Below are 24,518 nucleotides of genomic sequence, written 5' to 3' on the forward strand. Positions count from 1 at the left end.
GTCTTCCTGTCAATCAAGTGTGTAGGCAACCCGAAGATAACGCCCAAAACAAGGCCCGGTGAAAGCGGAAATGCCTTTATTCCCTTAACAAAAGCTGCACGGGAGGTGAAGTCCATTAAGACAGAACGCGGAATGACGAAGGCATAGTAGAAATAACGAAGGAAGTATAATAAAATTAAGATATAAAATATAAAAACGAAAGTAACGTTATTTTGTTTTTATGGAGTACACGATATATACATAAACTAACACACATGAGAACACGGAAAATGTGCTGATTTTGATTTTAAAGTTTGAAAACTGTAAAAATAACCGTGGGAAAATATTTTTTCTTGGAACGCCATCTCGTGGCTAAAATGGAGTACTGCGATTATTTGTTCGTTTATTTCGACATGGGAAACTGGTTTAGTTTCCTGAATTCTTCCACCTTGCGGCAAAAACGAATACTGCCGCTTGTTTTTATTTAGGCATTTTATTTTAGCAAAATATACTACTTTCGGCCACAATGTGGCAGGATTTCGAAAGAAGAATAGACATCTGCTTTTTAAGTATGTATCGTTTAAGCCAAGAGAAGGGACTCATATCGGAGAATTGATTTATCTAAGTTTGTTTGCCATTAAGTATAACAATAGCAGAAAACTGTCCTACATATTCTGTATGTGAACCAGGGGAAGTGATTGTACCTCGTGTACAGACGTAAACAGGGTTTTGAGGTCAAAATCCTGATCTAGGCTACGTATCATTGTGGATATGTGTTGTTTAAACTAGCAAAAGCTTGGCAAGCTGCACTTACGGCTAAAGTTAATTTCAGGAAGGCCTATCTGAATATAATGTTTCGGATTTTCTCTTACATTTTGGTAATTGTCAGCAAAACGAAGCTTATCTTGCAATAATCGTTTTAGCAATTTGGATAAGAAATTACAATTTACAAAATATTTTATGCATTTGTCATTTTCCTCAAAGATCTGAAAGTTCTGAATGCTCTTCAAAATACACTGAAAACTTCTAATTTTTATAATGCCACATAGCCACGGTGAAGTTTCTGACGCATTTTCAGATATCTGTAATTTTGGCTTATTGTTGAAATGCTTACAGCAGGGTCGGGCTTCTTGCGCAGTTAAATCACGCAGGTTGTTGCTGTAGAGAACCGTGTCCGGATATGGTTGCTAAGCAACACGAAAACATCTAATGCCGGCAGAGCTCGGAGAAGCGAACTCAAAACTTCGGGTGGGTTTGACACTTTTATTTGCATCTAAAAATTAAATATGCAGGTAAATCGGCTTGCAGCGTCTAATCCCACCAATACAGTCTTGAGATAGGCTTATGACCTGATAGGAAGGTAACTATTCAGCCAGCATGTTAACAAAATAACTAATTGTTGTGCACACTTATTACTGCAGTCAGCTGTTCTTGCAGAACTGTATTTTGAATGTCTAGACTATTTATAACTGTATATGAAGATCGCACAACTTTAATGTATAAATATTGCTGTTGATGGCAATATTTCTCTTATGTTTATTAGTTTTCTATTTACGGTTTCGTGCTAATTCTACATGACTATTGAATTACAGAAATATTTTGTTTTAAAGGCTACAAGTGTCTACAATAAAAATGTCCAATATCTGTATTCACGTAAGTCACGCGTTTTCTTTAGTCTGAACCCTTTCGTTGCTGACCGCGTCGTGAAGCAGGATGAGGGAGCCGAACGACACGCTGGAGCCCAGCGTGATCGATGAGGAGATGCTGCAGAGGGCCGTGGAGGAGCAGGGGCCGCAGGACGCGGAGAACCCCGCCGCAAGCATCGCTAAGGCGGAGGGTATCCAGCGGGAGCATGTGCGCCGGCTGCGCCTGGATTTCAGGAGTGAGCCTCACTTCACCGTCCCGCTTTCATATGTATCTCACAAAAATCAATATTATTTTCTGTTACTAAAAACGTGTTAGCAAATACATTATATGGCTTTGCTTTCAATATTCAAGATTCATCATTTATTGTCATAAAGATTAAGTACAGCATGTACTAAAATACGATGAAATTCTTACCTTCCTCTCAGAATGACACTTAAAATATACATAAATACGACGTAAACCAACCAACCAACCAAAGAATCAAATGAACACGCGAACAAAGAAACAAACCAATAAATAAACATGGCAGCTGTATGACATGTAGCAGCAATAGCGCATAATAAAAGGACGATATAAATAACGATGTCAACAGTATGAAAAAATAGCAGCAGTGAGTATATCGTGATAATATGGATAAAATAAAAGTAATGGCAACGGTTCAATGGACATATTTGCAAACCCTATTATAAAACAAATGACATACAATGTAATAAAATGTTTCGTTTGCAGAAATTTTAAAGATCGATCACCTCTGGGAGTTTACGTGCCTGACCAAACTGCAACTGGACAACAATGTTATTAACAAAATTCAAGGACTTGAATCTTTGGTTAACTTAGTATGGCTTGGTAGGTATAGAAGTCATATGTGTTACAAATTTGGGGCAGTAGCCTGGATAAAATGTGTCACCTAAATCTCATTATTCATTCACTCTGTTACATCTCCCCTTTCCACAGATCTTTCCTTTAATCATATCGAGGTGATAGAGGGTCTGAATACCTTGTTGAAACTGGAGAACCTGAGTTTGTACAACAACAGGATCTCTGTCATAGAAAACATGGATTCCCTTGTACACCTGCAAGTGGTTTCCCTTGGAAACAATCTTCTGTCCCAGCTTGACAATGTGAGCATTCCCACCTGCGGTGACATTTTAATAAAGCGTCGTAATCATTATTTAATAAAGAGTAGTCATTATACGGAATTATTATGTCAGAAAGCAGCGTTTCCCAATCAAGTGCTGAGAGACCCACTGCCAGTCCACATTTTTGCTCCCTCCCAGCTCCCTGCCAGACAGTCCACTTTTTTGCTCCCTCCCAGCTCCCTGCCAGACAGTCCACATTTTTGCTCCCTCCCAGCTCCCTGCCAGACAGTCCACATTTTTGCTCCCTCCCAGCTCCCTGCCAGACAGTCCACATTTTTGCTTCCTCCCAGCTCCCTCCCAGACAGTCCACATTTTTGCTCCCTCCCAGCTCCCTGCCAGACGGTCCACATTTTTGCTCCAGAAAAAGAAAGGAGCAGAAACGTGGATTGTCTGTGGGTCCTCGAGGACTGGATTGGGAAACAGAAAATGTCTGAACAGGATACAGCATTTAAAGAAAGGCTCAAAGACCTCGTCATACATCCAATCCCTAGCTGTTACAAAGTGGCCGCTGTTTTCTGTCTGCAAGCAACAAGCCTGTTCCACCTTCCTTTAGATTGTTTATCTGCGGAGGTTTGAGAGTCTGCGCACACTAAACTTAGCAGGAAATCCTTTTTGCAAAGATGAAAACTACAAGGCCTTAATCGCTGCTTACCTCCAAGGCCTGGTCTACCTGGATTACAGGCTGGTAGATGAGGAGACGGTGAGTGTCTCGCTGTGTCTTTAATACTGTCAGATTTATCAGTTGGGTGTGTAAAATGCGCCAATGAATAATTAAATTTGAATAAAGGTATACTGTGAAGAGGAATGGTGGTGCGGTGGTTTGCACTATTGCCACATTATCTCTGGCAGCTGCGTTTGAATCTCCGCTATAATTCCATGTGTGTGGAGTTTCCTCCAGGTACTTTGGTTTCCCCCCCACAGTCAAAAGTTGCTGAGGTTAATTAGAGTTGCCAAATTGTCCATAGGTGTGCCTGTGTGTGTTAATGGTTTGCTGGGTGATGCCTATAACCTCCAAAAGCTCCAGGAACTGCCTGACCACACTTTCGGAAAACGTATGTCCTTTTTGATAAAGGCATCTATTAAATCAATAAAGCTAGATCTATAGACTAAAATGGATATGCAACGTGAGCATATCAGTAGGTTTACTTGTCACGCATCCCCTGCGACTGACGGTGTTTGCAGCGCAAGGCAGGACTGGTGAAATACCAGGACGCCCTGGAGGAGCTGAGGCACAAGGAGGGGGAGGCAACGAGGGTCTTGGAAGCCAAACGCAGGGATGAGGAGGAGCTGCGGATGCACAGGGTAAGTGCACACACACACACACACACACACTGCCGTGGGGGGGGGTGGCGGGGGGCATGTGACGGGCACACGGCAAGATGGGCAGCGGTCATTATCTCGCTGGACACAGAGGTACCGCTCCACGCTGTCCCATCAAAACATACCTCAGTGGCAAGTTCCTTTGCAGACAATCCTGTTTGGTTATTAAGTCTGTTATATCGTTATTCTTGTATCATTATTGCAATAAAGTCAGTATGATAGCTACTCAGCTAAAATGGTCATTAATTTGATGATGATTCCAGTTCAAAAGGCAAATAAATTACCAAATATATACATATACACACACACACAGTATACATACAGGTAGATAGTATATAACTTTAAAAGCCTGTCTCTTGGATTTGAACAGGAGGCTTTTGTGGAGTTCCTGAATGGACCCTATCTCTTCGATAGCATGTATGCAGGGGATCCAGAAGCTGCCAAGCTGGCCTGCCTGCCTGGGCTGAATGCGCTGCTGGATTCATACCCTTTCTCTTTGAGTACCTCTCACTCTTTGTTGTGTGCTTGTTGTTTGGATGCGAGCTAAACGGCGACCAAAAGGGCTCTGCTTTTTGAGCCTGCCAAGTAAATCACAGGAAAAAAACAAACAGTTTTTCCTTGACTCGACTCCCTTGACATACCGGAGCCAGCAGGTGGCGCTGTGCATGCAGATGTTTGAGTTGGGTCTGCAGCAGTGGGAGAGAAGGAAGGCGGAGGTCGACTCCTTCTTCGAGGGCTGCCAGGAGGCTGTGGCTGATAACAGGAAGAGGGGAGCACAGCTGGTGGACGACTTCCAGGGCTCCGTCAGGGAGGTGGGCAGGACTCAAATGGAGAGGTTTTCGATTTTGGTTATGTTGAGGTATTAAACCATTTTACCAGAGACTTTCAAGAAGATGCAGACAAATTGGCTTAATAATACTTTCTAAAACTTGTCAAGACTGGTTCTCCAGAGACAGAGTTTTAGTACATTCTACCAGTACATTCCAGATCTTGAATCCAAAGCAGTTTAGAATTTGGGCAGGACAAACGCCAGCACATCTACATCTCAAGCGAAGGATGCGTTCATCATTCTGCCAGAATAAGTATATCCATCTGTTCAACAGAACTTACATTCACCAAGGCACTACCCCACGGCGATCATTTAGAAGTCTGTCCCACGCAGTGTTAAAAAATCTAAAATGCCCACGACTGTGTTTGCAGACCCTGGCAGAGATGCAGCACTCCACTGAGCCAAGGCTACTGGAGACCCAGTGGAACCAGTTCAGGGGAGATCTCAGCCAACTCTGCGACACACTCCTGACTGTGGAACTCGAACTGGTCGACCAGCTGGAAGTGAGGAGGGGGGTTGTTGGGGTCTGGGTGCACCATGGCTAGATGCCTTCATAAATGTCTCCATCTATTACTCACTATGCAAAATAGTCCACATCCTTCAAAGCATCCCAGGAAGGTACCTTTACAGGCACACGGGCAAGTAAATTCATACATATCTAAGTAGTGGACAGTCTGTCAATTTGCTGAACACATCATTGGAAGCAGCCTTGTGTTGCTGGAGCACCGACGGTTCTTCAAAGCTTCAAAAAGAACCAAGTAATATGAACTAAATGCATCATGCATTTAAATCAGAGCATGATTTCACGTATTATAACAGTGAGGAGATGCTACCTTCAGAATGAGCGGGTTAAAAATGCAATCTGCTACCATTTCCTTTGTGTTACAGGACATCATCAAGGAGTTTGAGAGGAACTTCTCGGAGATGACTGGGAGCTTCCTCGAAACTTTGCAGGGAATATATCCTTTTGTGGGCATGGCCTGTAAGGATGGCACGTCCTGCAGGACCATTGTAGGCGTATCTACATCTGATTCACAGCTCCATCCTTCCTTAACAAGCATTCACCTTCACCCAGTGCCGCGACCTTGAGAACCAGCACCATGGAAAACTCCAGGAGATCGCCTTGGCAACCTTGGATAGGGTGGCCAAGGGCACAATGGAACAGGAGATGCCGGATGATGTGCTTGCGGTCAGCTTCCAACCGGTCCCGAGCCAACTGTACACAGACAAATGAATGATGAGCGAAATGGAAAGAGGATGGTGCTCTAGCAACAAGCTGAACATCAGAAAAATACAAGCCGTTACAAATTTCACGCTTACCAGCGAGCTTCAGTATTTCCACTCATAACTCTGCCAATAAAATATCCTCAGTCAGGCCCATTTCCCTCTGGTCCACGTTTCAGCTGTTCGTCGATAAGGACACGCTACTGAGCGCCGTCGGCGCCTCTCACGACACTCACCTGCTGAGGATCGACAACCGGGAGGACGAGCTGGTGACGCGCGTCAACAAATGGGTGACCGAGCTGATGAAGACGGTAAGGAGGACAAAGCTAATGGGATATTCTAAATATACCCAGTCTTTTTTGCACCGCTGCTATGTGTCCTTTTTCCGCAGATACAAAATGATGAAGTGAAGCGAAATCGCAAGCGGATCGCAGAGATTTTCCACTACGCTGATTATGTGAAGGAGCAGATGCGAGAGGCTTTAGACCAGGAGACCCGGTAAAATGAACAATTAAGGAAATAACACAATAAGTCACAGAACAAAATATGTTTTAAAATATACAAACATATAATAAAGTTGTCTGTCATGGTCAAATCTCATTTGACTGTTTCTGTAAATAAATTGTTTGTGTTGCCTTTCGAATTTTTTTTATTTGATCGTTAATAACTACAGATGTCAAAATGTAAGCCAAATATCCACGAAACCACGCACGGAATTGAGATGAAACAAACTGAAAAGAGTTTTCGAAAAAAATCCGTAGGCTACTAAATGACATTACGCGTATTAATTTTTTTCCTTTGAAACTGGTAAGTTCTTTATTAAGCAGCAGCTTGAATTAAACTTTATTTTACTTTCGTTCCTGGTTTATTAAAATACCCAACCCCCTTGTATACGGCAAGATATATAGTCAAATACAACAACAACGTAGAACTAAGCAACTAATGCAACATTAGCAACTAAGTACATTATAAACTAGAAAACAAAAACTGAAAGGGGAGGAATACTGCTAGAATGATTAATATCCAAAAGAATGCTTAACATCTGATGACTTATGAATAACAGCAACACAGCAGCCTATTATGTACACTTCTTTACTTTGCACTATCCCGTCGAACATACCACCTTTCCGGAAGTATTATTTTAGCATACCAGTATCCAAAACGTTCGTTTGATTTGTGGGCACGCGTCACAAGAAAACTCACACGGAATTCTGGGAAGTGATGTCCATTAGGCATAAGGGGAAAACTACATATTCGTTTAAACAATACAAATCCCAGCATTCATTGCGGGGAATCGACCAATGAGGTAACGGTTTGGTATTACAACTCTCGTCTAGCTTATTGCGAAACGTGATGTTGCTTTGTTGCGTCGTTTTACTTTTCAGGGATTCCGCACGCAAGTACTGGTGTACTGGGGAGCATTTGTGAGCCGACTAGCTGCCTTGCTAGCGCTCCCCACTACCTTCTCCGACTTTCTCTTCACTTTGTGCCGCCTGTCGTCTGCCGTCGGCGCCGCAGCCGCGAAGTGATCGACATGCCAGTCCGTACCGAGTGCTGCAATAACTCCTCCACGGCCTGCGCATCATCGGCTTCGCTTATTCCACCTCCGCCGATTAACACTCAACAGCCGGGCATAGCCACTTCGCTCCTGTACAGCGGCTCACAGTTTCGAGGACACCAGAAGAGCAAGGGCAACTCATACGACGTGGAAGTTGTCTTGCAGGTAAGTTTTAAACGGCGTTATTTCAATGCCCGTCCGGCAGCATTCACAGATACAACACGGAACAAGTGGCGAACTGACAGCGGTGTCACTATGTGGGAAGTTAGCTGACTGGACATCGCTGTCTCACCCCCAGCTAATGACAGCACACAAATTGCTGTAAGATACTTTTCCAGACCACATTTCCACGTCTCAGAATTGAACAAATATACTGTAGAATGGGGAGCATACTTGAATATTTGTTTTTTAACTTGCATACTTGCTGTGGGACAGATAATGAGATGGGAATGCAGGGTTTATTTAGTAAACCGACGCCAGGCTGCCAGTCCTAAAACCTTACCGACACCCCCGGATTTTTGACAGTTCTGCCGGTAATTCTCTGTCTCCGTAGATGTAGTCACTATTAAAGGTCCGATCCGCCTCATTAAAATAACCAGTCTTTAAATTTATGAAAACCCCACTCCTGACAAGGATAGATTCCGGTACCACGGTAAACTGCCTGACGTATACTTGACTTGCAGTGTGTACATATAGCCATTCATGTGTAGTTGAAGGTGAGAAGGTGGAGAGACTTAATGCAACCCTTACCTTGATTTCCTGTTCCAGCATGTGACTATGGAAGAGTCCTATCTATGCGGGTACCTAAAAATCAAAGGACTGACAGAGGTGAGGTCTGCTTTCAGATTAATTTCTCCTTTAACTTTGGCTTAGGGAATTCCAAAGTCAGTCATACTTGTTAAATGGTTCTAGACAGCTGCTGTGAACATAGGTTTAAATGCTGTTCAGTAAATACAGATGCAGCATTAGCCATGTTAGCAATGTCTCAAAAAAGACCAAATGAGGAATTGTTTTTGAAACATGTTTAATGTGATTATTGTGCTTTTACTTTCAGAATAAATTAGTTTGAATGCGTCACAAGGAATTCAAACCTGTGTACCGTGCACTGTTCGCCGTAACTAACATTTTTGTGTCGTTCACCTGCGTAGGAGTACCCAAGCCTCACGACGTTCTTTGCAGGGGAGATAATTAGTAAAAAGCGGCCATTCTTGACACGGAAATGGGACGCCGACGAAGACGTTGACCGCAAACACTGGGTATGGGGTGTCCCCCAAAATCTGACGTCTGTAGGTTCCCAGGTGCTTTCAGGAATGTTAACTTGCAGTCTCTCCTTCTGTTCAGGGGAAGTTTCAGGCTTTTTATCAATATGCAAAAATCTTTAACTCGGATGATTTCGATTACGAAGAACTGAAAAGCAGCGACTATGTCTTCATGAGGTGGAAGGTCAGTCGGTTTAATATGTCTTTGATATTTAATATGGTTTAAAACATCACGAATGACAAGGGCAAATTCGGCAGGCTTCCCTTGGGGGATGATTAGATGAAGCCACTGCTGATTTGGGTTTTCTTTTGAGTGTGTAGCTTTGGTTGGTTTCATTCTGCCAAAATACCTTAATGGTCCAGATCTGCTGAGTGTTTCTCGATCTGCTCTTCTCCACCACCTTTACTTATCAGGAGCAGTTTCTGGTCCCGGACCACACCATCAAGGACATAAGTGGGGCATCCTTTGCTGGCTTCTACTACATCTGCTTCCAGAAGTCAACAGCAACCATAGAGGGTTATTACTACCACAGAAGTTCTGAATGGTAAAAAAAAATGCTTTCATTTATATTTTCAGTACTTTTCATTTAGTGGTTTTATGTGGCCTGTTACATAATCAGGCAGACATGGTCTGGTTTGGTGGGTCACATTACAGGCAGAATACTTAAGTGTTTCTTGTTTGCAAAAGTCATTGGCATTTAATTAAAGCACCTTTTCAAATTAGCTTATTAATCCTGACCCAAGGCTCGCCATGTCTTCGCCACGTTAGTTTCGCTTGGGCGGAGGCGGAATGACGCCCAGTGCTAATGGATGCTAATTTCAGCATCTGCTTCTTCTCTCGCATGCGGCGCGCTCCATCGTCCTCCCTCAGGCCGGCCCGCGTGTCTTCACCACCCATCAGACAAACGCTAATCCGCCATTTTCCATGTTCGCTTCCAGGTATCAGTCCCTGAACCTCACTCACGTTCCCGAACACAGCGCTCCGATATACGAGTTCCGGTGACACTGGCTTTCCAAGGACAAACAGGACTGCTACCAGAGGGTGATTTTCCTTGTTTTTTGTTTTCCTTTTTCTCCCCCTCTCTCCATTGGGGGGGGGTGGATTTGTCAGTCCTCTTGGCTAAAAAAGGAAGCAAACCAAGTAAGGGACTGACAAAGCTGCGAGGAGACCCTTCTTGCAGGCCACAGACTGGCAGGTGTCTCATCTGAAGTTCAACCCTGAAGCTTTTGTGATTTACTGTCTAATTTCAGCATCTGCTTTTAAGCCATTTAGTTAACATGCACCGAGTGTGATCTACTGGCGTTTTACTTTCCTTCATTTTTATAGAGATTTTTTCGGACAGTTTCCTTTTCCTCAAAACGACAGAGATGAGGAGGTCACTTTCCTAGTGGATTTATTTTTTTTTCTTTGCCAGAAAGACTCGTGACATTGAACTACACGTGTAAAGAGTCCGAATCGATGTTTTAATTTTCTCCTGTTTGACTCGCTGCCGCAGCGCTGCCTGCTGAGATGAGCTGGGTGGACGCGTGGAGCTGTTCTCAGCGGCGGATGGAAACGCCTCAAGGACTGTTTGCTTTTATTTTGTTTTATTTATTATTGTTCTAATGTTTTTGCCGACCGATAATTCGGAGTTTGGTTTCGCAAGAACGCTGACGCGAATAATGATTGTAAGTCGGCATCTTATGAACGAGGCGCAGCTTCGTGGTGAGACTCTCCTCTACACCGATCGTACTAAAGGCGCGAGAGACTGTAAATAATCCGTTGAAGGATGCTGCATTCCTGTGTCCGAGGTCTTATTTTTGGCGGGGAGGAGAACGGTAAAGGAATTAATGGCAGTGATATGCTGGTGGAATCTTACATTATCAGTCCCATTAGGAGATGTGTACAAGGCCGCTGGCTTCTGGGGATTAAAAAGCATGACATTCCGGATTCACGCCACACTATAGAAAATCGGGACGTGTGACACACATTAAACGCTGGTTTCCAAAAGATTAATTTTATTAGTAATCTTTTAAGGTAAATTTACGACGGATATTTCCTTTACAAGATTTCCACGATTTGGCTTGGAGAACGTTTTATTTATTTATTTATTTATTTTTTTGCACGACTGATGTTTGATTGGTTCTTTCTCCTGGCAGTTCATAGATATCGGGGATCACCGTGAAATTGAAAGGTAGAAACTTGGGGTGGCAGGGTCATTCAGGTGGGGTGGCTGCAGGACATTCATACTGGGAACATTACAGCGTCATTGTGGGTGGGAAGTAGGGGCGGAATTGACATGCTTAAGATGACTAATACCAGGAAATTATTTTCTTCATCACAGGAATTTGAATTTTAGTGCTCACTGGTCATTTAACCCATATGTCACATGCAGGGGGCAGTACCTTGCTGGTCGGGGATTCTAACCTGCAATCTCTCAATTACAAGTGCGCATCCCTAACCATTAAGCTACCACTGCCCACATTTATTTCCAGTTATAAAATTAACCAGTCAAAACTATCCATAAAACATTAGTGAGCCTATTAGCTGAAAGTGAAAATAACATCAGGGTCTTCATGTGAAAGTGTATCACTGCTGATTGGGAATCCTAGGCCACCAAAAATATTTTTAATGTCCCGGTGACACATTTCTCGCCTGAACTCCGGAACTTCACCCGCCTCTCATTATATATACTGCTAGAGTCGCATCAGAGTGTTCAGCCTTTTTATTTTCTCTTAAATTTCTTTCAGAGATTGATTTGCTCAGGTGACAGATAGTGACAGCAAGAATACGTATAATAAACGTAAAATGAACCTACCTCAAGGGTCAATTCATGAAAACCTATGAACTTTACCAGCTCAAGGAGGGACAGCGTGATCGAAGACGTTGCCAGACTCGTGGTGGAAGATATTTTCAGGTCAAGGAAGGGTTTCATTATACCTTTATTTCTCCAGAATGAGTCAGACAATATGAAATTGTTTTGATCAAAATATTCAGTTTTGCTGGCATTTGCTCAGCCCTGCAGGGGGCACTGTGTATGCCACACTAAGTGCAGTTCCATACTGCTCTTTAAAAAAATGACCTACATATGGTGACTGTCAAGGGGTAACAGTGCATTTACTTTTCACGAACCATTTGTTACACAGCAGAGCAAGTTAGTGTTCAAATCTGAATTAACAGTTCAGTCATTCAAAGTAATTTCAGTAACGTCTAGTATATGTTACATCAGGGGCCAAAACACACTTTTTGTTATTATATATATGTGTGTGTGTGTGTGTGTGTGTGAGAGAGAGAGAGAGAGAGAGAGAGAGGAATACAGACATTCAAAAAGGACATAAATATGATTTGTCAAAATTCAATCCAGAGTTTCAATCATGTTCAATTACAAACCAGTTCTACTAGAATAAAAACCAGTGTGCATGTATATTCTCCTGGACTGCGACTGTTGGTCTGAGGGCTACAGCAGTGGGGGAGTTGTATTGACCGTGTGAACGCGCTCTTATTTCAGTGTTTGCCTATCCATGAAATGATATTGCCATCAGTGGGAGAACGATGTGTACAAGAGGACCTGCGGTGCGTAAATGTGTAATATAATAAGACAGGCACTAATACTTTTGTACATAGATCAAGGTCATTTTTAATTAATATGGACTTCTGGGAAATATGCTGAGTCTGAGTTCTACTGACCATCCTGAAGCACGGTCAGCTATCGGCTGAGAACGACTGCAATGTGGTTCCTGTGGCGTTGCAATAAAAACCATTTTCGAAATACCTTGTGTGATGTTTTTCTTTGAATTCGCGTAGAGTGTATTTCATCTGGGCATAATAATAATAATAATGCATAAAACCAGACATTGCCTGTCACTTAAAGCGCAAGGTTACGATTTCTCCTGAAATAGTAACTAAGGCAGGGCCCGTCTCCAAAAATACCTCTGGTCTGCTCCAATAAGAGGAACCACCACGACATTCAGAGTAGTACTTGCAGAAGTGCTGCATTTAAAATTTTCACCAATAGGCAGCACAATGTACGCTAGGCTAGGCTATGACAGGTTAGGTGTAATGTATTACCTTACGATCGGTTTATCGGAACACCTACGGAGAGGCTGTATTGAGCAGAAGTTGCTGCAGCTTTACAGTAACTCAATACCAGAGGTGGAAATTTCAGGTCCAGAAAGTAAAAATCCAGTCCGAGCTTTTGATTCAACTAACCAGTTGAGTATAAAGAGTCGCGGTCACAGAGTGACTCAGCTGGTTGGTTGAAAGTAAATCATGGACTGGATTTTTACTTTCTGGACCTGAAATTTCCACCTCTGGTATTGAGTTACTGTAAACCTGCAGCATCCTTTGGGATTTATAAAGTATCTATACATATATTTACATATGCTTTCTAAAGTGACATACAATTGGGAAAGTAGGATCAGACAATCCCTGAAAGGACTGGGGGTTAAGGGAAGTTGCCTTGTGGACCCTAGGATATGAAGCAGTGTCTTTCTGATAAGGGGTGAAGCATCCTAATCCACTCAGTCACACAGCACTACATTCCCAAACAAGGTTATGACCTTACCTTAGGAGGGGATACCAGTCCAGCACAGCAACACACATTACAGATATCTTAATTAATAATATAGTTTGAGTTCTAATAAAGTCATTCATTGTCCCACGTATAATCAGTAAAGTAACACCTATGGTCGATTCACCATAAGTAGAAAAACCGAATGATGCATCGTCTCTCAACCCCAACCTCTCCTCCAGAAATCCAGGAAGGGGGTGAAATATGATTTGGGGGCGGGAGGGGGGGCAGAGAAAAGAACTTTCAAGTTAATCACCAAGTACTGCGACTATGATTCAGAGAACATCATTTTCAACCAATGAAAGCTACTGAGAGCACCTCCCCGAGTACATTAGTTGTTAAATATTTACCTTTGGCTTAGTGATTAGTAACACACCTCCCAGTTCTCGCATGTGTCTGCGATCCATGCCTCCATACACGCACCACTTCACGTGTCAGACAAGACGCAAACAGTAGAGCGTTTCCGCCTCCTCTCTGCTTCACTTGCCTTTCACTTCCCCATTTCTTGTTTGTTAATCCCCCCCGTGAGTCGAGCTTTTCTCACATCTGCACCCCTCATCGGCCCCTCGGCTCCATATCCACAGTATCCTTTCCGCGACCGTCCGTCTCCGCCGGCCCGCACTGAGCCCCCGTCTCAAAAGTCTGCAGATGCTAATAAAGACGCTCAGCTTATATTTTAAAATCAGAACGTCACAGTGAAGGATTAAAGGTAGGAGCGACTAATTTGTATTTTCACCAGTTAGTCAGTTTTTTGCACAGTGAATATAGGACTTGCTGTAACACAGGAAGAAGTGAACAATTTTACACCGGTAATACTTCATCTTTCTGTAATTAAATATATATTGTAGCTGGATGTATATTTGTTCGTCTGCGCTCTTTATATCTTGATGCCATATACACAACTTTATCTTTAATCCCTTATTTATAATGCACTATAATACCATGGCAATTGAGATTAGAGTGACCGCAGTCTGTACCAGGAGACTTGAAGCGAAGGGATCAATTTAAAGCCTGAATTGCAGAGAAATAAAATGATCAAAGCAAACATATACAACTGATTTGTGTTTTGTGCACGTGCGGAGATCTACAAAAAGCGAAAAAAAAATTACAAAATAGCTCATATACACTTGTAGATTTTTAGAAGGTCTAGGAAAATTGGTGTAATTAAATATTAATTTGCTTGATGTCATTTAATTAATTCTAAGATATTAAACTAAAGCATCAATAGCATGATGTGATGTGAATTCAACAGTAGTCGTAACCGAATTCAGGAACACGCTGAAAATATACGATAAGATGAAGTTTTATTGCTCTCCCCGCCCTCATCTTGCCCGCAGCGGTGCCCAAGAACCTAGGGGTTAAGGGCCTTGCTCAAGGACCCGCAAATGTGCTGAAGCCAGGCTTAAACCGGCAATCTTCCGATCACAGGCACTGAGACTTAAACTTAGCGCAAGATAAGAGAAAGTGCAAAGACAACACATGCAGAGAAATAAACAACGCAAACTAAAGTACGCAGTACCAACAATTTTCTCAGAAAAACACACAATTTAACACTACATATATACATTAACAGCAACACAATAAAAACAAACAAGAATTTCTTCAAAGTTCTTCAAAACGTCACTGATATCTTGTTGGACGGCTAGAACAACACCGCTTCAGTTCCCAAACCTCTCCACCGCGGTACCTGAGCAATTCCATGTATTTGCTATACATTTCACCACCATCCCAATTAATCAGTGAATTAGTTAAGTAATTTAATGAGGTACTAATTAGCCAAACAAGGCGTACTAGTGATCTGGTCAAAAATACGTGTGGGTGCAGGATGATTGTTCGAAACACTGGGTTGAATTTATATGAGTTGTTTTCAAATGGCAAAGTTGACACATTTTAACAGACACCAGTTTTACACCAACATGAAGATCATTTTAAAACATTTTTCTTTAACCTTTACACCGTACTACGTATGTATATACATTTCTAGTAAAGGCAGTTTCCTTCTATTTTTTCTGAGATTAACGAAACCGTATCACCGTATCACATATAGGGACATGGTCTGAAAGTCAAATTAATTATTTGGCTCCCAATCCGTGCGTCTTTTTCTTAATCTTTTTAGAAAGTCTGTTAAGGTCAGTGTAAATAAATATTCTATAGTATGATGTAATGCAAATCCGAGGTAACAACAGCATTCAGATTCATAATCGGGGACATTCCAGACGGACAAGATATAAATATTTTACCAAAAATGCAAAAATATACACGAAATAATCACACAGAAGCTAATGGAAATTTTGACACAGATGCCCATTTTTGCTCATGTCAACAGAAACCGAACGATGACAGGCGCGACTTCGGCCAGTCAGAATCACATGCAAATATCTACGATGTCAGCAGGAAGTTGAGTATCCCTCGGTATTTTTGTGAATGCTTTGTCAAACTAAACGTATCTTCCTTTTTTTTACAGTGACTTTCTCTGTCCGACAGCCTGTGTACATTTCATCGTCTCTCCTTATCTCTTTCAGGCCCGGCGATAATGAATCAGGGCTCTACAGATTACTGGGCAAACTGGATCCTGTACACGGTACCAGGTTCGGCCTTCCTGCTGGGCCTCGGTCTTTTCTTGCTGGTTCTGAAGACCCAACCTCGGCGGAGAGTGGGTGCGTGCCTCCGGCACCGCTGCTACTGCAATCGCAGCAACGTAACTGTTTATATATAGAAGCAGCCCGTCTGCATTAATGAGCAGGTGCACCTAATAAAGCTTACACTGAATATATTTTCTAGTGAAAACAGTTTCTCTCCAAATCATTATTCTGAAACTAAGAAAATAGTACCTGTTGCGAACAGAGATATGGTCTGACAGTGAAATTTCACCCCCCCCCCCCCCCCCCCCGTGTCTTTAAATAGAGGCGAACGAGATCGGATGTGACAGAGGAAAGCAAGCAAAACAGAGGTATCCACCGCACGAAAAGCAACACGGTGACACCCGCAGTTTATTTTGCACATTTTATTGGGCACCACATCACACGCTCACACGTATCCTCTGAAGTTGCCGCTTAACGCCAAGTCATCGCAGTGCCATTATGATTTTTCCCGACTGCTTTGGAACATATTGTCATAATTTGGCACAATTTTCAGTTGCTTTAGTCTAATTGTTGGTCAAAAACAGATTAAGTTGATTCCCATTGTAAAAAATTGCACACCCAAAACCATACATGTAAGAGATCATCCTGTTAGCATTTTTTGGTCTGGAAGTCGTCCTCAAAGGACGACTCAAGGACATCCTGATGGAACATTAATAAAAACAAGTACTTAAGATAAAATAATATATTTAAAATGCCATTCCTGGAAGCTGTCACAACAACTTTTCAAGGATATCTTTATTTTTCATAGTAACACGGTCGTCCTAAGGACGTCCACAAACAGGGGACATGTTGCGGACGTCCTGAGGACGTCATAGTCGTAAGAATGTTAAGTATGACGTAATCTCCAAAGTTATGTGGCAAAGCAAATACTCTTTTTGAGGAGTCATTTTAACAAAACGTATGTTAACAAAGAAATGAATGGAATAGCTTCAGATCATTTTAGAGTATCTGGGTATACTGTTTTAAAGAGCATATCTTGAACTTGTCCATACTGGTATCTAAAATGGATTTTCATTTTAGATAGGCCTATATATTTTTAGGTAACCCCCCCGGGGCTTGTTTTTTTAGCAAGGCACTCGCTGAAAAGACCAAGTAACGTTACCCTGTGTTAGATGCATTTCTGAATTTCATGAGCCATCAATCAGCTCCGGTTCTTTCTGGCTTGACGTCGTGTGTGCTGTTGCCCTGGGCAAAAGGAGTCAGATCATTTACAGATGTCTCGTGCAGAGAATGGCTGGCATACCTTAAAATCTGCATGTCCTTCCAGCTTGGATGGCATCATCTCCTGCAGCTTGGACACTGGGGTGGCCCTCCAAAAAGGTAGTGCAGTTAAGCTAACAAATGACGTTTATCAAATGCATGCAATATGAAAATACGGAAATCATATTCCAAGTACTGTGGGAGGCCTAATGTTTGTGTGTTTACCATCCCCAAATTATTTGAGAGTGTGTTAGTTTCCTGTTTGGAAATCAGCTCAGTCTAATCATTTCCACAGCGAAGTCAGCGGAGACACTGAGTTACGAGAACGTAGAAACGGGCATCTACGAAAGTCAGGATGCCCTTACTCAGTTCAACGTGGACGACCAGGAAGGTGATTATCGAGTGTCGACGCTTCGCTACATGGTCCTATTTTTATGCCTCCTTCCTTTGGTGGAGAGCTTCTACTGTTTAAACCCATAGCCAAAGCACTAGGTCTCCAGTCCCCCTTCAATGATGTAACCCTTCCCCCATTTAGTTTACATCCTTCCAGATGAAATCCACAATGGAACACAAGGGAACTTCAATACCCATCATGCAGCTCAGCCCCTGACCGAATCCGGTACGTCTTCTGCCGTCGCATGGCGCCCTCTTGTGGCTAATAGTGCCATCAATGCTCCGCAGCCATACGCACTCCGAATCATCCATCCTAATGTTTTGTATAGTTATTTATTGTAACGTTCCTTGAACTGCACTCTTGCATATTAACTGGACTGTCCTATCCTAATTATGTATCTGCTGTATGCACGAGGGCCCTTGACAACCAGAGATAAATTCCCTTTGTGTGAGAGAACAAAGTCAACCAATAAACCTGATTCCGATCTTAGACTCCTACGAAAACATGGTGTGCTCATTGTACGCAAGAACTATCAAGGAGCAGCCTTTCGAGGGAAATAACGAAGGTGAGCATGACTCGACCACGCCCCCATCCCCGCAACACGTGCATGTATGCGTAAAGAGGTCACATGACCACGTACCCCAAAGGAGCAGAGGTCACATGACAACACAGGTGGAGTGAAAATCGCAGCACTGAAGAATTGTGAGGTTTCACTCTCATGGTCCATCTTTGCTTCCAGATTATATTGATCCTCATCCGATGGCATCAGATGACTACTATATACAGCGCAGTGAGAGCTTAAATGACATAGATAAGTGTGAAGAGTGCTGGCTGGCCAGATGTGGGTTGCCAGAAAGCACAGCCTCACTCTATACCCAGAAACCAACATCTTGTTGCCTTCTCAGATGCGGAGTCGTACATAGACATGGACCCACAACAGGAAATGCACCCAGACTTCTGCTCCAAGGAAGAAGGTAAAATAGAAGGCAATCAATTTTCATCAGCAACACATCACAACTATTACATCCAGTGTTGGGGAAGTTACTTACAGGAGTAATCCATTACAAACAGAGGTGGAAAGTTCAGGTCCAGAAAGTACAAATCCAGACCAAGCAGTTGAATATGAAGTTACAGTCACAGAGAACTGGTTGGTTGAAACAAAACCTTGGTCTGGATTTGTACTCTCTGGACCTGAACTTTCCACCTCTGTTTGTAATGGATTACTTCTGTGAGTAACTTCCCCAACACTGATTACATCTCACACCAAATGGGTTTTACAGCTTAGATATCTTTGGTATTATTTTGAGCTGGTTGGTTGACACTTTTTTTTCTTTTGACACTGTTATAAAATGCAAATTTATATGGTTAGTATAAAACTAACCATATAAAGCCTGTGGTCTGGTAGATTCGTATGAGAAAATGGCGAGCGTCGAAATACCAGATGTGGCAGAGGGAGTGTGGCACCAGGACCAAGGAAGCGGCAACTTCAGAGGACACGTGTGAGCGTGTGATGTGGTGCCCAATAAGATGTGCAAAATAAACTGCACAAAAGTGACAGACAGAGATGTCCAAGGAGAAGGCAGAGAGACAGCCATTGATCAATCTACATCTATTCCTGTTGAGTAGTTTTGTACTGTTTTACCAAAACATAACCCAGAGTCGAGCGCTCAACCAGGTCTAGGCACGATTTTTTGTGTAAATATTTTTTAATGAGGAACAAAAAAATACTACGGCAAACTATATCTATCTACAGGTGTCATACAGCTGCCATTTATATGTCATTCATAAATGTCCATTTCCCCAGATACCGCGTGAACAGCTGGAAAGGACAATATGGCCAAACCTCGTCACATTCCCGTTACACGTGGTCACCGGGAAACATTTCCCTAAATCTGCACGTTATCAGATATACAGTATTACTCAAACTTCTGCATAGAAATCTGGTTTCTGGTTGTAGAGTGCTGGTCCTCGTGACCACAAGGGGTCAGTATTCCCTAGATCAGTGTTTCCTAACCCGATCCACAGGGCTCCCCAGACAATCCATGTTTTTGCTCCCTCCCAGCTCCCTGCTAGACAGTCCTAGGGAGCCGGGAGGGGGCAAAAACATGGACTGTCTGGGAATCCCTGTGGATCGGGTTATGAAACACTGATCTAGGGATTACTGACCCCCCTGTGGTGCTGTCTGTCTGGCCACCGAGCTTGACGATCACCCCCACTGCACAGTGGCACCTGCCCTCATCTCCAGCTGGACTCATTTTAGCCTCGATTCGGCGCCGGTTCATCCCCAGTTCAGCCGGTCCTCATCCTCCGTGGTCAGCATCTCAGTCACCAGGCCAGCACCGTCTTCCCACAACCTCTCACCCTAAACCTATGGCCATTCTCCAGAACCTTTACTATCACCAACCCATGCTGACTCCTCTTGCTCACAGCACGCAAGTAACTCAGGGAGATCCAGGCCACGCTAAGCCAGCTGACATTTCTATCACTGACGCATCAGGTACGAAGTGCCAAGTACCCCACTCTTATAGCGCCTTGTGTTATATCACGTGTGTGTGTGTAAAAATCCAATTGTAATTAGCTATATTTGCAATTGTAATTTTAATTTGTAATAAAAAAAAATTCAATTCAATTAAGGGACAAGCTAATTTAAATAAGTGTAAATTCAGTTGGGATTCCTTCTATTTTTCTCTCAATCAACATCAAAGCCGCTTTGATGATCTGGAACCCGGATGGTGCATTTCGCCAAATAGCCGCTGAAATCAGCCGAGGATCTCTGCTGTACTGCATCACATCACTGTTTCTGACTGCAGTGTGACACACGGGTCTGTTTGTCCTTGTTTGGTCGGCATGACAACTGGAAAGAAAAGTCCGGTGACATAAATACAGATAAATAGCACCCCCCCCCCCCACTCTGTTCCCACTGATGCTCGTTTTAGTGCCGTAAGAGCACTAAATGAAGCATACAAGTTACTTTTAAGGGGGGTTTGTTGGGGGGGGGGGGTGGTGTCTTCCCACATGATCCTGCTTAATTGAATTAATCTTCCTAGAAAATCCTACACACACACACACACATTTCATATATTCCTATTATTGTGCGGATCCTCCATTCATTTCTATAGGCAAAACCCTAACTGTGACAACCTTAACTATAAGTAATCAATCAAAATGCAAGGCTTTTTAGCTATATTAGTTTTTAATTACAGTTACAGATTTCTGTAAAATTAAGGTTTATATTGTGGGGGATCCAAAATATGTCCCCACAAACTAAAAAAGTATCAGGTACCTACGAACACACACACACACACAGATTACTGTGTCTTACTACCCCATTGAGGTAAAACGCAGTAACCATGCCAACAATGAAAAGGAGAAAAAGGGCTGTTTGTTTTTGCCGTGTAGTAGGTGGGTAAATGACAGCATTTTCTTCAACATCAAGCATAGCTGCACTACAACATTTTGTCACAAGGTGAAACAGAGCCCACGAGACCTTATGTCAGTAACAAGTCAGTTTTGATAAAATATGTGGTTAATGTGTCTTGCCTTTGTGAGGCAGTGCACTCGGGACATGAGTCTTGAGTCAAGGAGTTTTTCAAAAGGGAGAAATGTTATCTGAGCTTTGCCAGCGTGATTTGGTGGGGGATACCATCGGCTTTAAGGAAACCTCCCACCCCACAGCAGACATTAATCCTTAAACATATTTAATCCTCATCCGCTCAGTCACTGTGCATCCTGTTCTGGTCACTTACACAGCAGGCGAAGGCCATCTCCATCACATCCGAGCTAAGTAAACTCACCATCGCTCACTCCGTCACTCCACGACCAAATGCCCCGGAGACGCACCTCTGCCTGCACCGTCTCGTGCGGCGTGATGGAGCCTTGCACACGACCATCCCCCTCCTCACGTCACCCCTCTTCAGCCCCCTCACCAGCGCCCCCCAGGTGGTCCCCAGCCTCGGTGAGCTCCAGGGTCTTGTGGAACACCTCAATGCCTAGGAGGCGGGACAGTGTATGACTGTATATGCAGGAGTATGACTGTATACTACATTCATGCACGTGACAAATAAAAACCTTGAATCCAGAAAACATTATTGTTATTGTGCACATACACAACAAAATGAGGTGGTAGGCTATAGTGCGAGCATCACCCACCGTAATATTAATACAACAGAACAGAGGTAGGCAGTCCTGATCCTGGAGTGTCGGTATCCAGCAGGTTTTCTATCCTACCTGAGAGTTACTATCTGTCTGACGTCAGGTGCGGCTCATCAGAAACCAGGTAGGATGGAAAACCTGCTGGGTATCGGCACTCCAGCATCAGGGCTGCCTACCTCTGGAACAGAATAACGAGCATAAGATTAAAAAACAAAGTGTGACAGTTTGTATGGTGGGGTGCAAAAGTTTTCGTACTGCAGAGCTAATACCGAACTCGCTGGCAGACGACACACAGTAATCTAACAAGAGGTCAGGCTGGCACAGAAGAAGCAGCTGCTAAACATGTTATCCAAACGTGCACACTCGTGCAAACAGAGGGCACCTCGCCGACCTGTCACCACAGACCTGACGGAACAGCCGTGTCCCACACGCTCACACTCGTCTCCTCTGGTGAGAGCCCCTCCCTGCGGAGCTCCCGTCACCACCGTTCCCCGTCCAGGGGAGAAGGCAGCACTGGGTAAGCCCTCGGACTCACAGACGTCGTTAGCCTCGATGTAGCAGCTATGCTGTACCTGGGCGTGGGTCACACATGGATGGACGGCTTGTTCAGATCCCAGTGGGGCAGGGTCGTGTAGCTGTCTAGGGCCTCTGGGAGTTTCAGTACCGCCTCAGCCCCCAGCTCAGGCTCCCTGCCCTGGGAGGAAAAGAGTAACACCCCAACAGGAGGGAGGCATTACATCATCTAATTACCCAGTGCCCCGCCCCTTACAGTTCAGCTACCCAATCACTTATTCCTCTGATTATTACATCACGTCAATCAACTCAGGCAGGTAACGTTCTCCTGGCATCCGCCAAACCCAGACTCGTTCATCAGACTGCCAGAGAGAGAAGCCTGATTCGTCACTCCACAGAAAATATTTCCACTGCTGCAGAGTCCAGTGGCGGCGTGCTTTACACCGCTCCATCTGACGTTTGGCATTGCGCTTGGTGATGTGAGGCTTGCATGTAGCTGCTCAGCCATGGAAGCCCATTCCATTAAGCTACCGGCTCGCAGTTTTTGTGCCGGAGTTAATGCCAGAGGAAGTTTGGAACTCTGCAGCTATTGAGTCAATAGAACGTTGGCAACTTTTACGCACCATGCATCTCAGAACTTGGCGTCCCCGCTCTGTTACTTTATGCAGTCTGCCACTTTGTGCCAGAGCTTCTATTGTTCACTAAATGCTTACACTTTGCAATAATACCACTTACATTAGACAATGCGATATGTAGCAGGGAAAAAAACAATCACAACCTAACTTAATGCAAAGGTGGCATCCTGTGACAGTACCACACTCGAATTCACTGAGAACTTTGTAAACCTGACTGCATGGCTGGGTCCTTGACTTTATACGGCTGTTGCAATGGGTCTGAATGAAACACCTGAATTCAACAATTAAGAGGTGAGTCCAAACACTTTTGTCCATATAATGTACACTTCAGGTGAGCACCAGAAACTCAAAATGGAAAAACAATAATGTTAAAGGTAAAGTGACAGGCAACATTTTCGGTACCTCAACAACAAAATTGCCCTTTCCTTCTCCCACGCGTTCTGCGCATGTGCGAAATAGAACACAGTCCGCGGGCGGAGAAGTATGTCCAGGCCTGAAGGGGTTACATGTCGCCACCATACGGCAGAAAAAGCAAACTGCAGGAATCTGACAACCACACGTACCGCTGGGCTGCGACTAAGCAGCAAGCATGAGGTGGACCGCAGAACAGCTACACAGAGTGAATAGGTATTCAGACGGCTAAACTGCACTTATAACATGTCTATAATGTTATGCCAATATATTAACTATTGCTTTTAAAGTAGCTAGTTAGGTATCTAACAAATAAGCAAAAACTCAATAGAAAACGTTTATAATCATTTAACTCATGGCCCGCAAATACCGACGTTGTGCCCCGCTACGACACCTAACACGACCTCATAACAGCATACCTCAAAGAACTAGCTAAGTATATTTTCCTAATTTATTACAACACCTTTAATAACGTTCATAGCATAATTATTCATAATAATTGCACTATAGCTTCCCGGCGTCATGCCTATTAAAACACAATATTGTAAATACAATGTGTAAAAGTTACCAGGTAAGGCTATTATTCCAAATCGTATCAACGCAGCCATCTTGTAACCTGTACGGCAAACAGGGGGGTGCGTACGGAAAGCCATAAGTTCCAAAATGCACCGACCAAACACACTATGGGAGAATTAAAATTGCAGTCCTTTTTTAGGAGTTAATAATTCTCTAATGCTAACATCGGCTTTCGGCGGTCGGAACACTTCAAAGCTTTATAAAGGGGCGTCTCATTGCTGTGTCCCATAAGTGACAGACTATCAGCTGTACGATTTTAAATGTAAATATTTGTAATTAACGGTACAGCCCACTAGCGGTCAAAACAAACCAGTGCCTATGAATATCAAAATGACCCTGAAGTAGTGATGCACTGATGAAGGAATTTCTGGCCGATACCGATAGCCGATTATTTGAAAAACTAACATCGACTGTTTGGGAGGCTCTGCTTAAATTTAAATAAAGTTTAACGGGATCCAAATTATTATTATTATTATTATTATTATTAATA

General features: G+C 43.3%; 3 protein-coding genes and 1 long non-coding RNA gene across 12 annotated transcripts; 3 read left to right on the plus strand and 1 right to left on the minus strand.

Annotated features, from left to right (window-relative positions):
- The first annotated feature begins 1,093 nt into the window (after positions 1-1,093).
- drc3 (dynein regulatory complex subunit 3) lies at positions 1,094-6,720 on the plus strand. Of its 3 annotated transcripts, none has more exons than XM_048992358.1 (13): positions 1,094-1,271; positions 1,655-1,861; positions 2,356-2,472; positions 2,581-2,747; positions 3,319-3,465; positions 3,948-4,067; positions 4,456-4,567; positions 4,722-4,897; positions 5,286-5,417; positions 5,803-5,873; positions 5,980-6,103; positions 6,318-6,449; positions 6,530-6,720. In XM_048992358.1, the coding sequence occupies exons 2-13, from the start codon at positions 1,693-1,695 to the stop codon at positions 6,638-6,640; spliced, it is 1,578 nt and encodes a 525-aa protein (XP_048848315.1). In that variant the 5' UTR covers positions 1,094-1,271; positions 1,655-1,692; the 3' UTR covers positions 6,641-6,720. The 3 variants fall into 3 exon arrangements, with proteins under 3 accessions (XP_048848315.1, XP_048848314.1, XP_048848316.1); XM_048992357.1 differs by having other exon boundaries at positions 1,094-1,227; XM_048992359.1 differs by having other exon boundaries at positions 1,094-1,227; positions 1,689-1,861.
- Positions 6,721-7,477: 757 nt separating this feature from the next.
- On the plus strand, positions 7,478-10,945 carry gid4 (GID complex subunit 4 homolog). Its single transcript, XM_048991947.1, has 6 exons — positions 7,478-7,861; positions 8,465-8,524; positions 8,845-8,952; positions 9,038-9,139; positions 9,370-9,500; positions 9,895-10,945. Exons 1-6 carry the CDS (start codon positions 7,673-7,675, stop codon positions 9,956-9,958), a joined length of 654 nt encoding a protein of 217 aa, XP_048847904.1. The 5' UTR covers positions 7,478-7,672; the 3' UTR covers positions 9,959-10,945.
- Positions 10,946-13,909: 2,964 nt separating this feature from the next.
- LOC125718226 (uncharacterized) lies at positions 13,910-21,824 on the plus strand. 3 transcript variants are annotated; one of them, XM_048991898.1, is made up of 10 exons: positions 13,910-14,214; positions 15,832-15,902; positions 16,028-16,162; positions 16,410-16,455; positions 17,415-17,467; positions 17,643-17,738; positions 17,883-17,966; positions 18,232-18,306; positions 18,647-18,715; positions 21,492-21,824. In XM_048991898.1, the coding sequence occupies exons 2-10, from the start codon at positions 15,842-15,844 to the stop codon at positions 21,527-21,529; spliced, it is 657 nt and encodes a 218-aa protein (XP_048847855.1). In that variant the 5' UTR covers positions 13,910-14,214; positions 15,832-15,841; the 3' UTR covers positions 21,530-21,824. The 3 variants fall into 3 exon arrangements, with proteins under 3 accessions (XP_048847855.1, XP_048847853.1, XP_048847854.1); XM_048991896.1 differs by lacking the exon at positions 21,492-21,824 and adding an exon at positions 19,147-20,688 and having other exon boundaries at positions 13,925-14,214; XM_048991897.1 differs by lacking the exons at positions 13,910-14,214; positions 21,492-21,824 and adding exons at positions 15,395-15,634; positions 19,147-20,688.
- LOC125718227 (uncharacterized) lies at positions 20,321-24,106 on the minus strand. Of its 5 annotated transcripts, none has more exons than XR_007384805.1 (4): positions 24,021-24,106; positions 22,466-22,587; positions 21,969-22,071; positions 20,321-21,730 (listed from the first exon to the last, which is right to left on the minus strand). It is a non-coding gene; the product is annotated as an uncharacterized LOC125718227 (long non-coding RNA). The 5 variants fall into 5 exon arrangements; XR_007384804.1 differs by having other exon boundaries at positions 22,330-22,587; XR_007384803.1 differs by lacking the exon at positions 21,969-22,071.
- Between the last annotated feature and the right edge of the window lie 412 nt (positions 24,107-24,518).

Source organism: Brienomyrus brachyistius, chromosome 22 (genome assembly GCF_023856365.1).
Source record: "Brienomyrus brachyistius isolate T26 chromosome 22, BBRACH_0.4, whole genome shotgun sequence".
NCBI lineage: Eukaryota > Metazoa > Chordata > Actinopteri > Osteoglossiformes > Mormyridae > Brienomyrus > Brienomyrus brachyistius.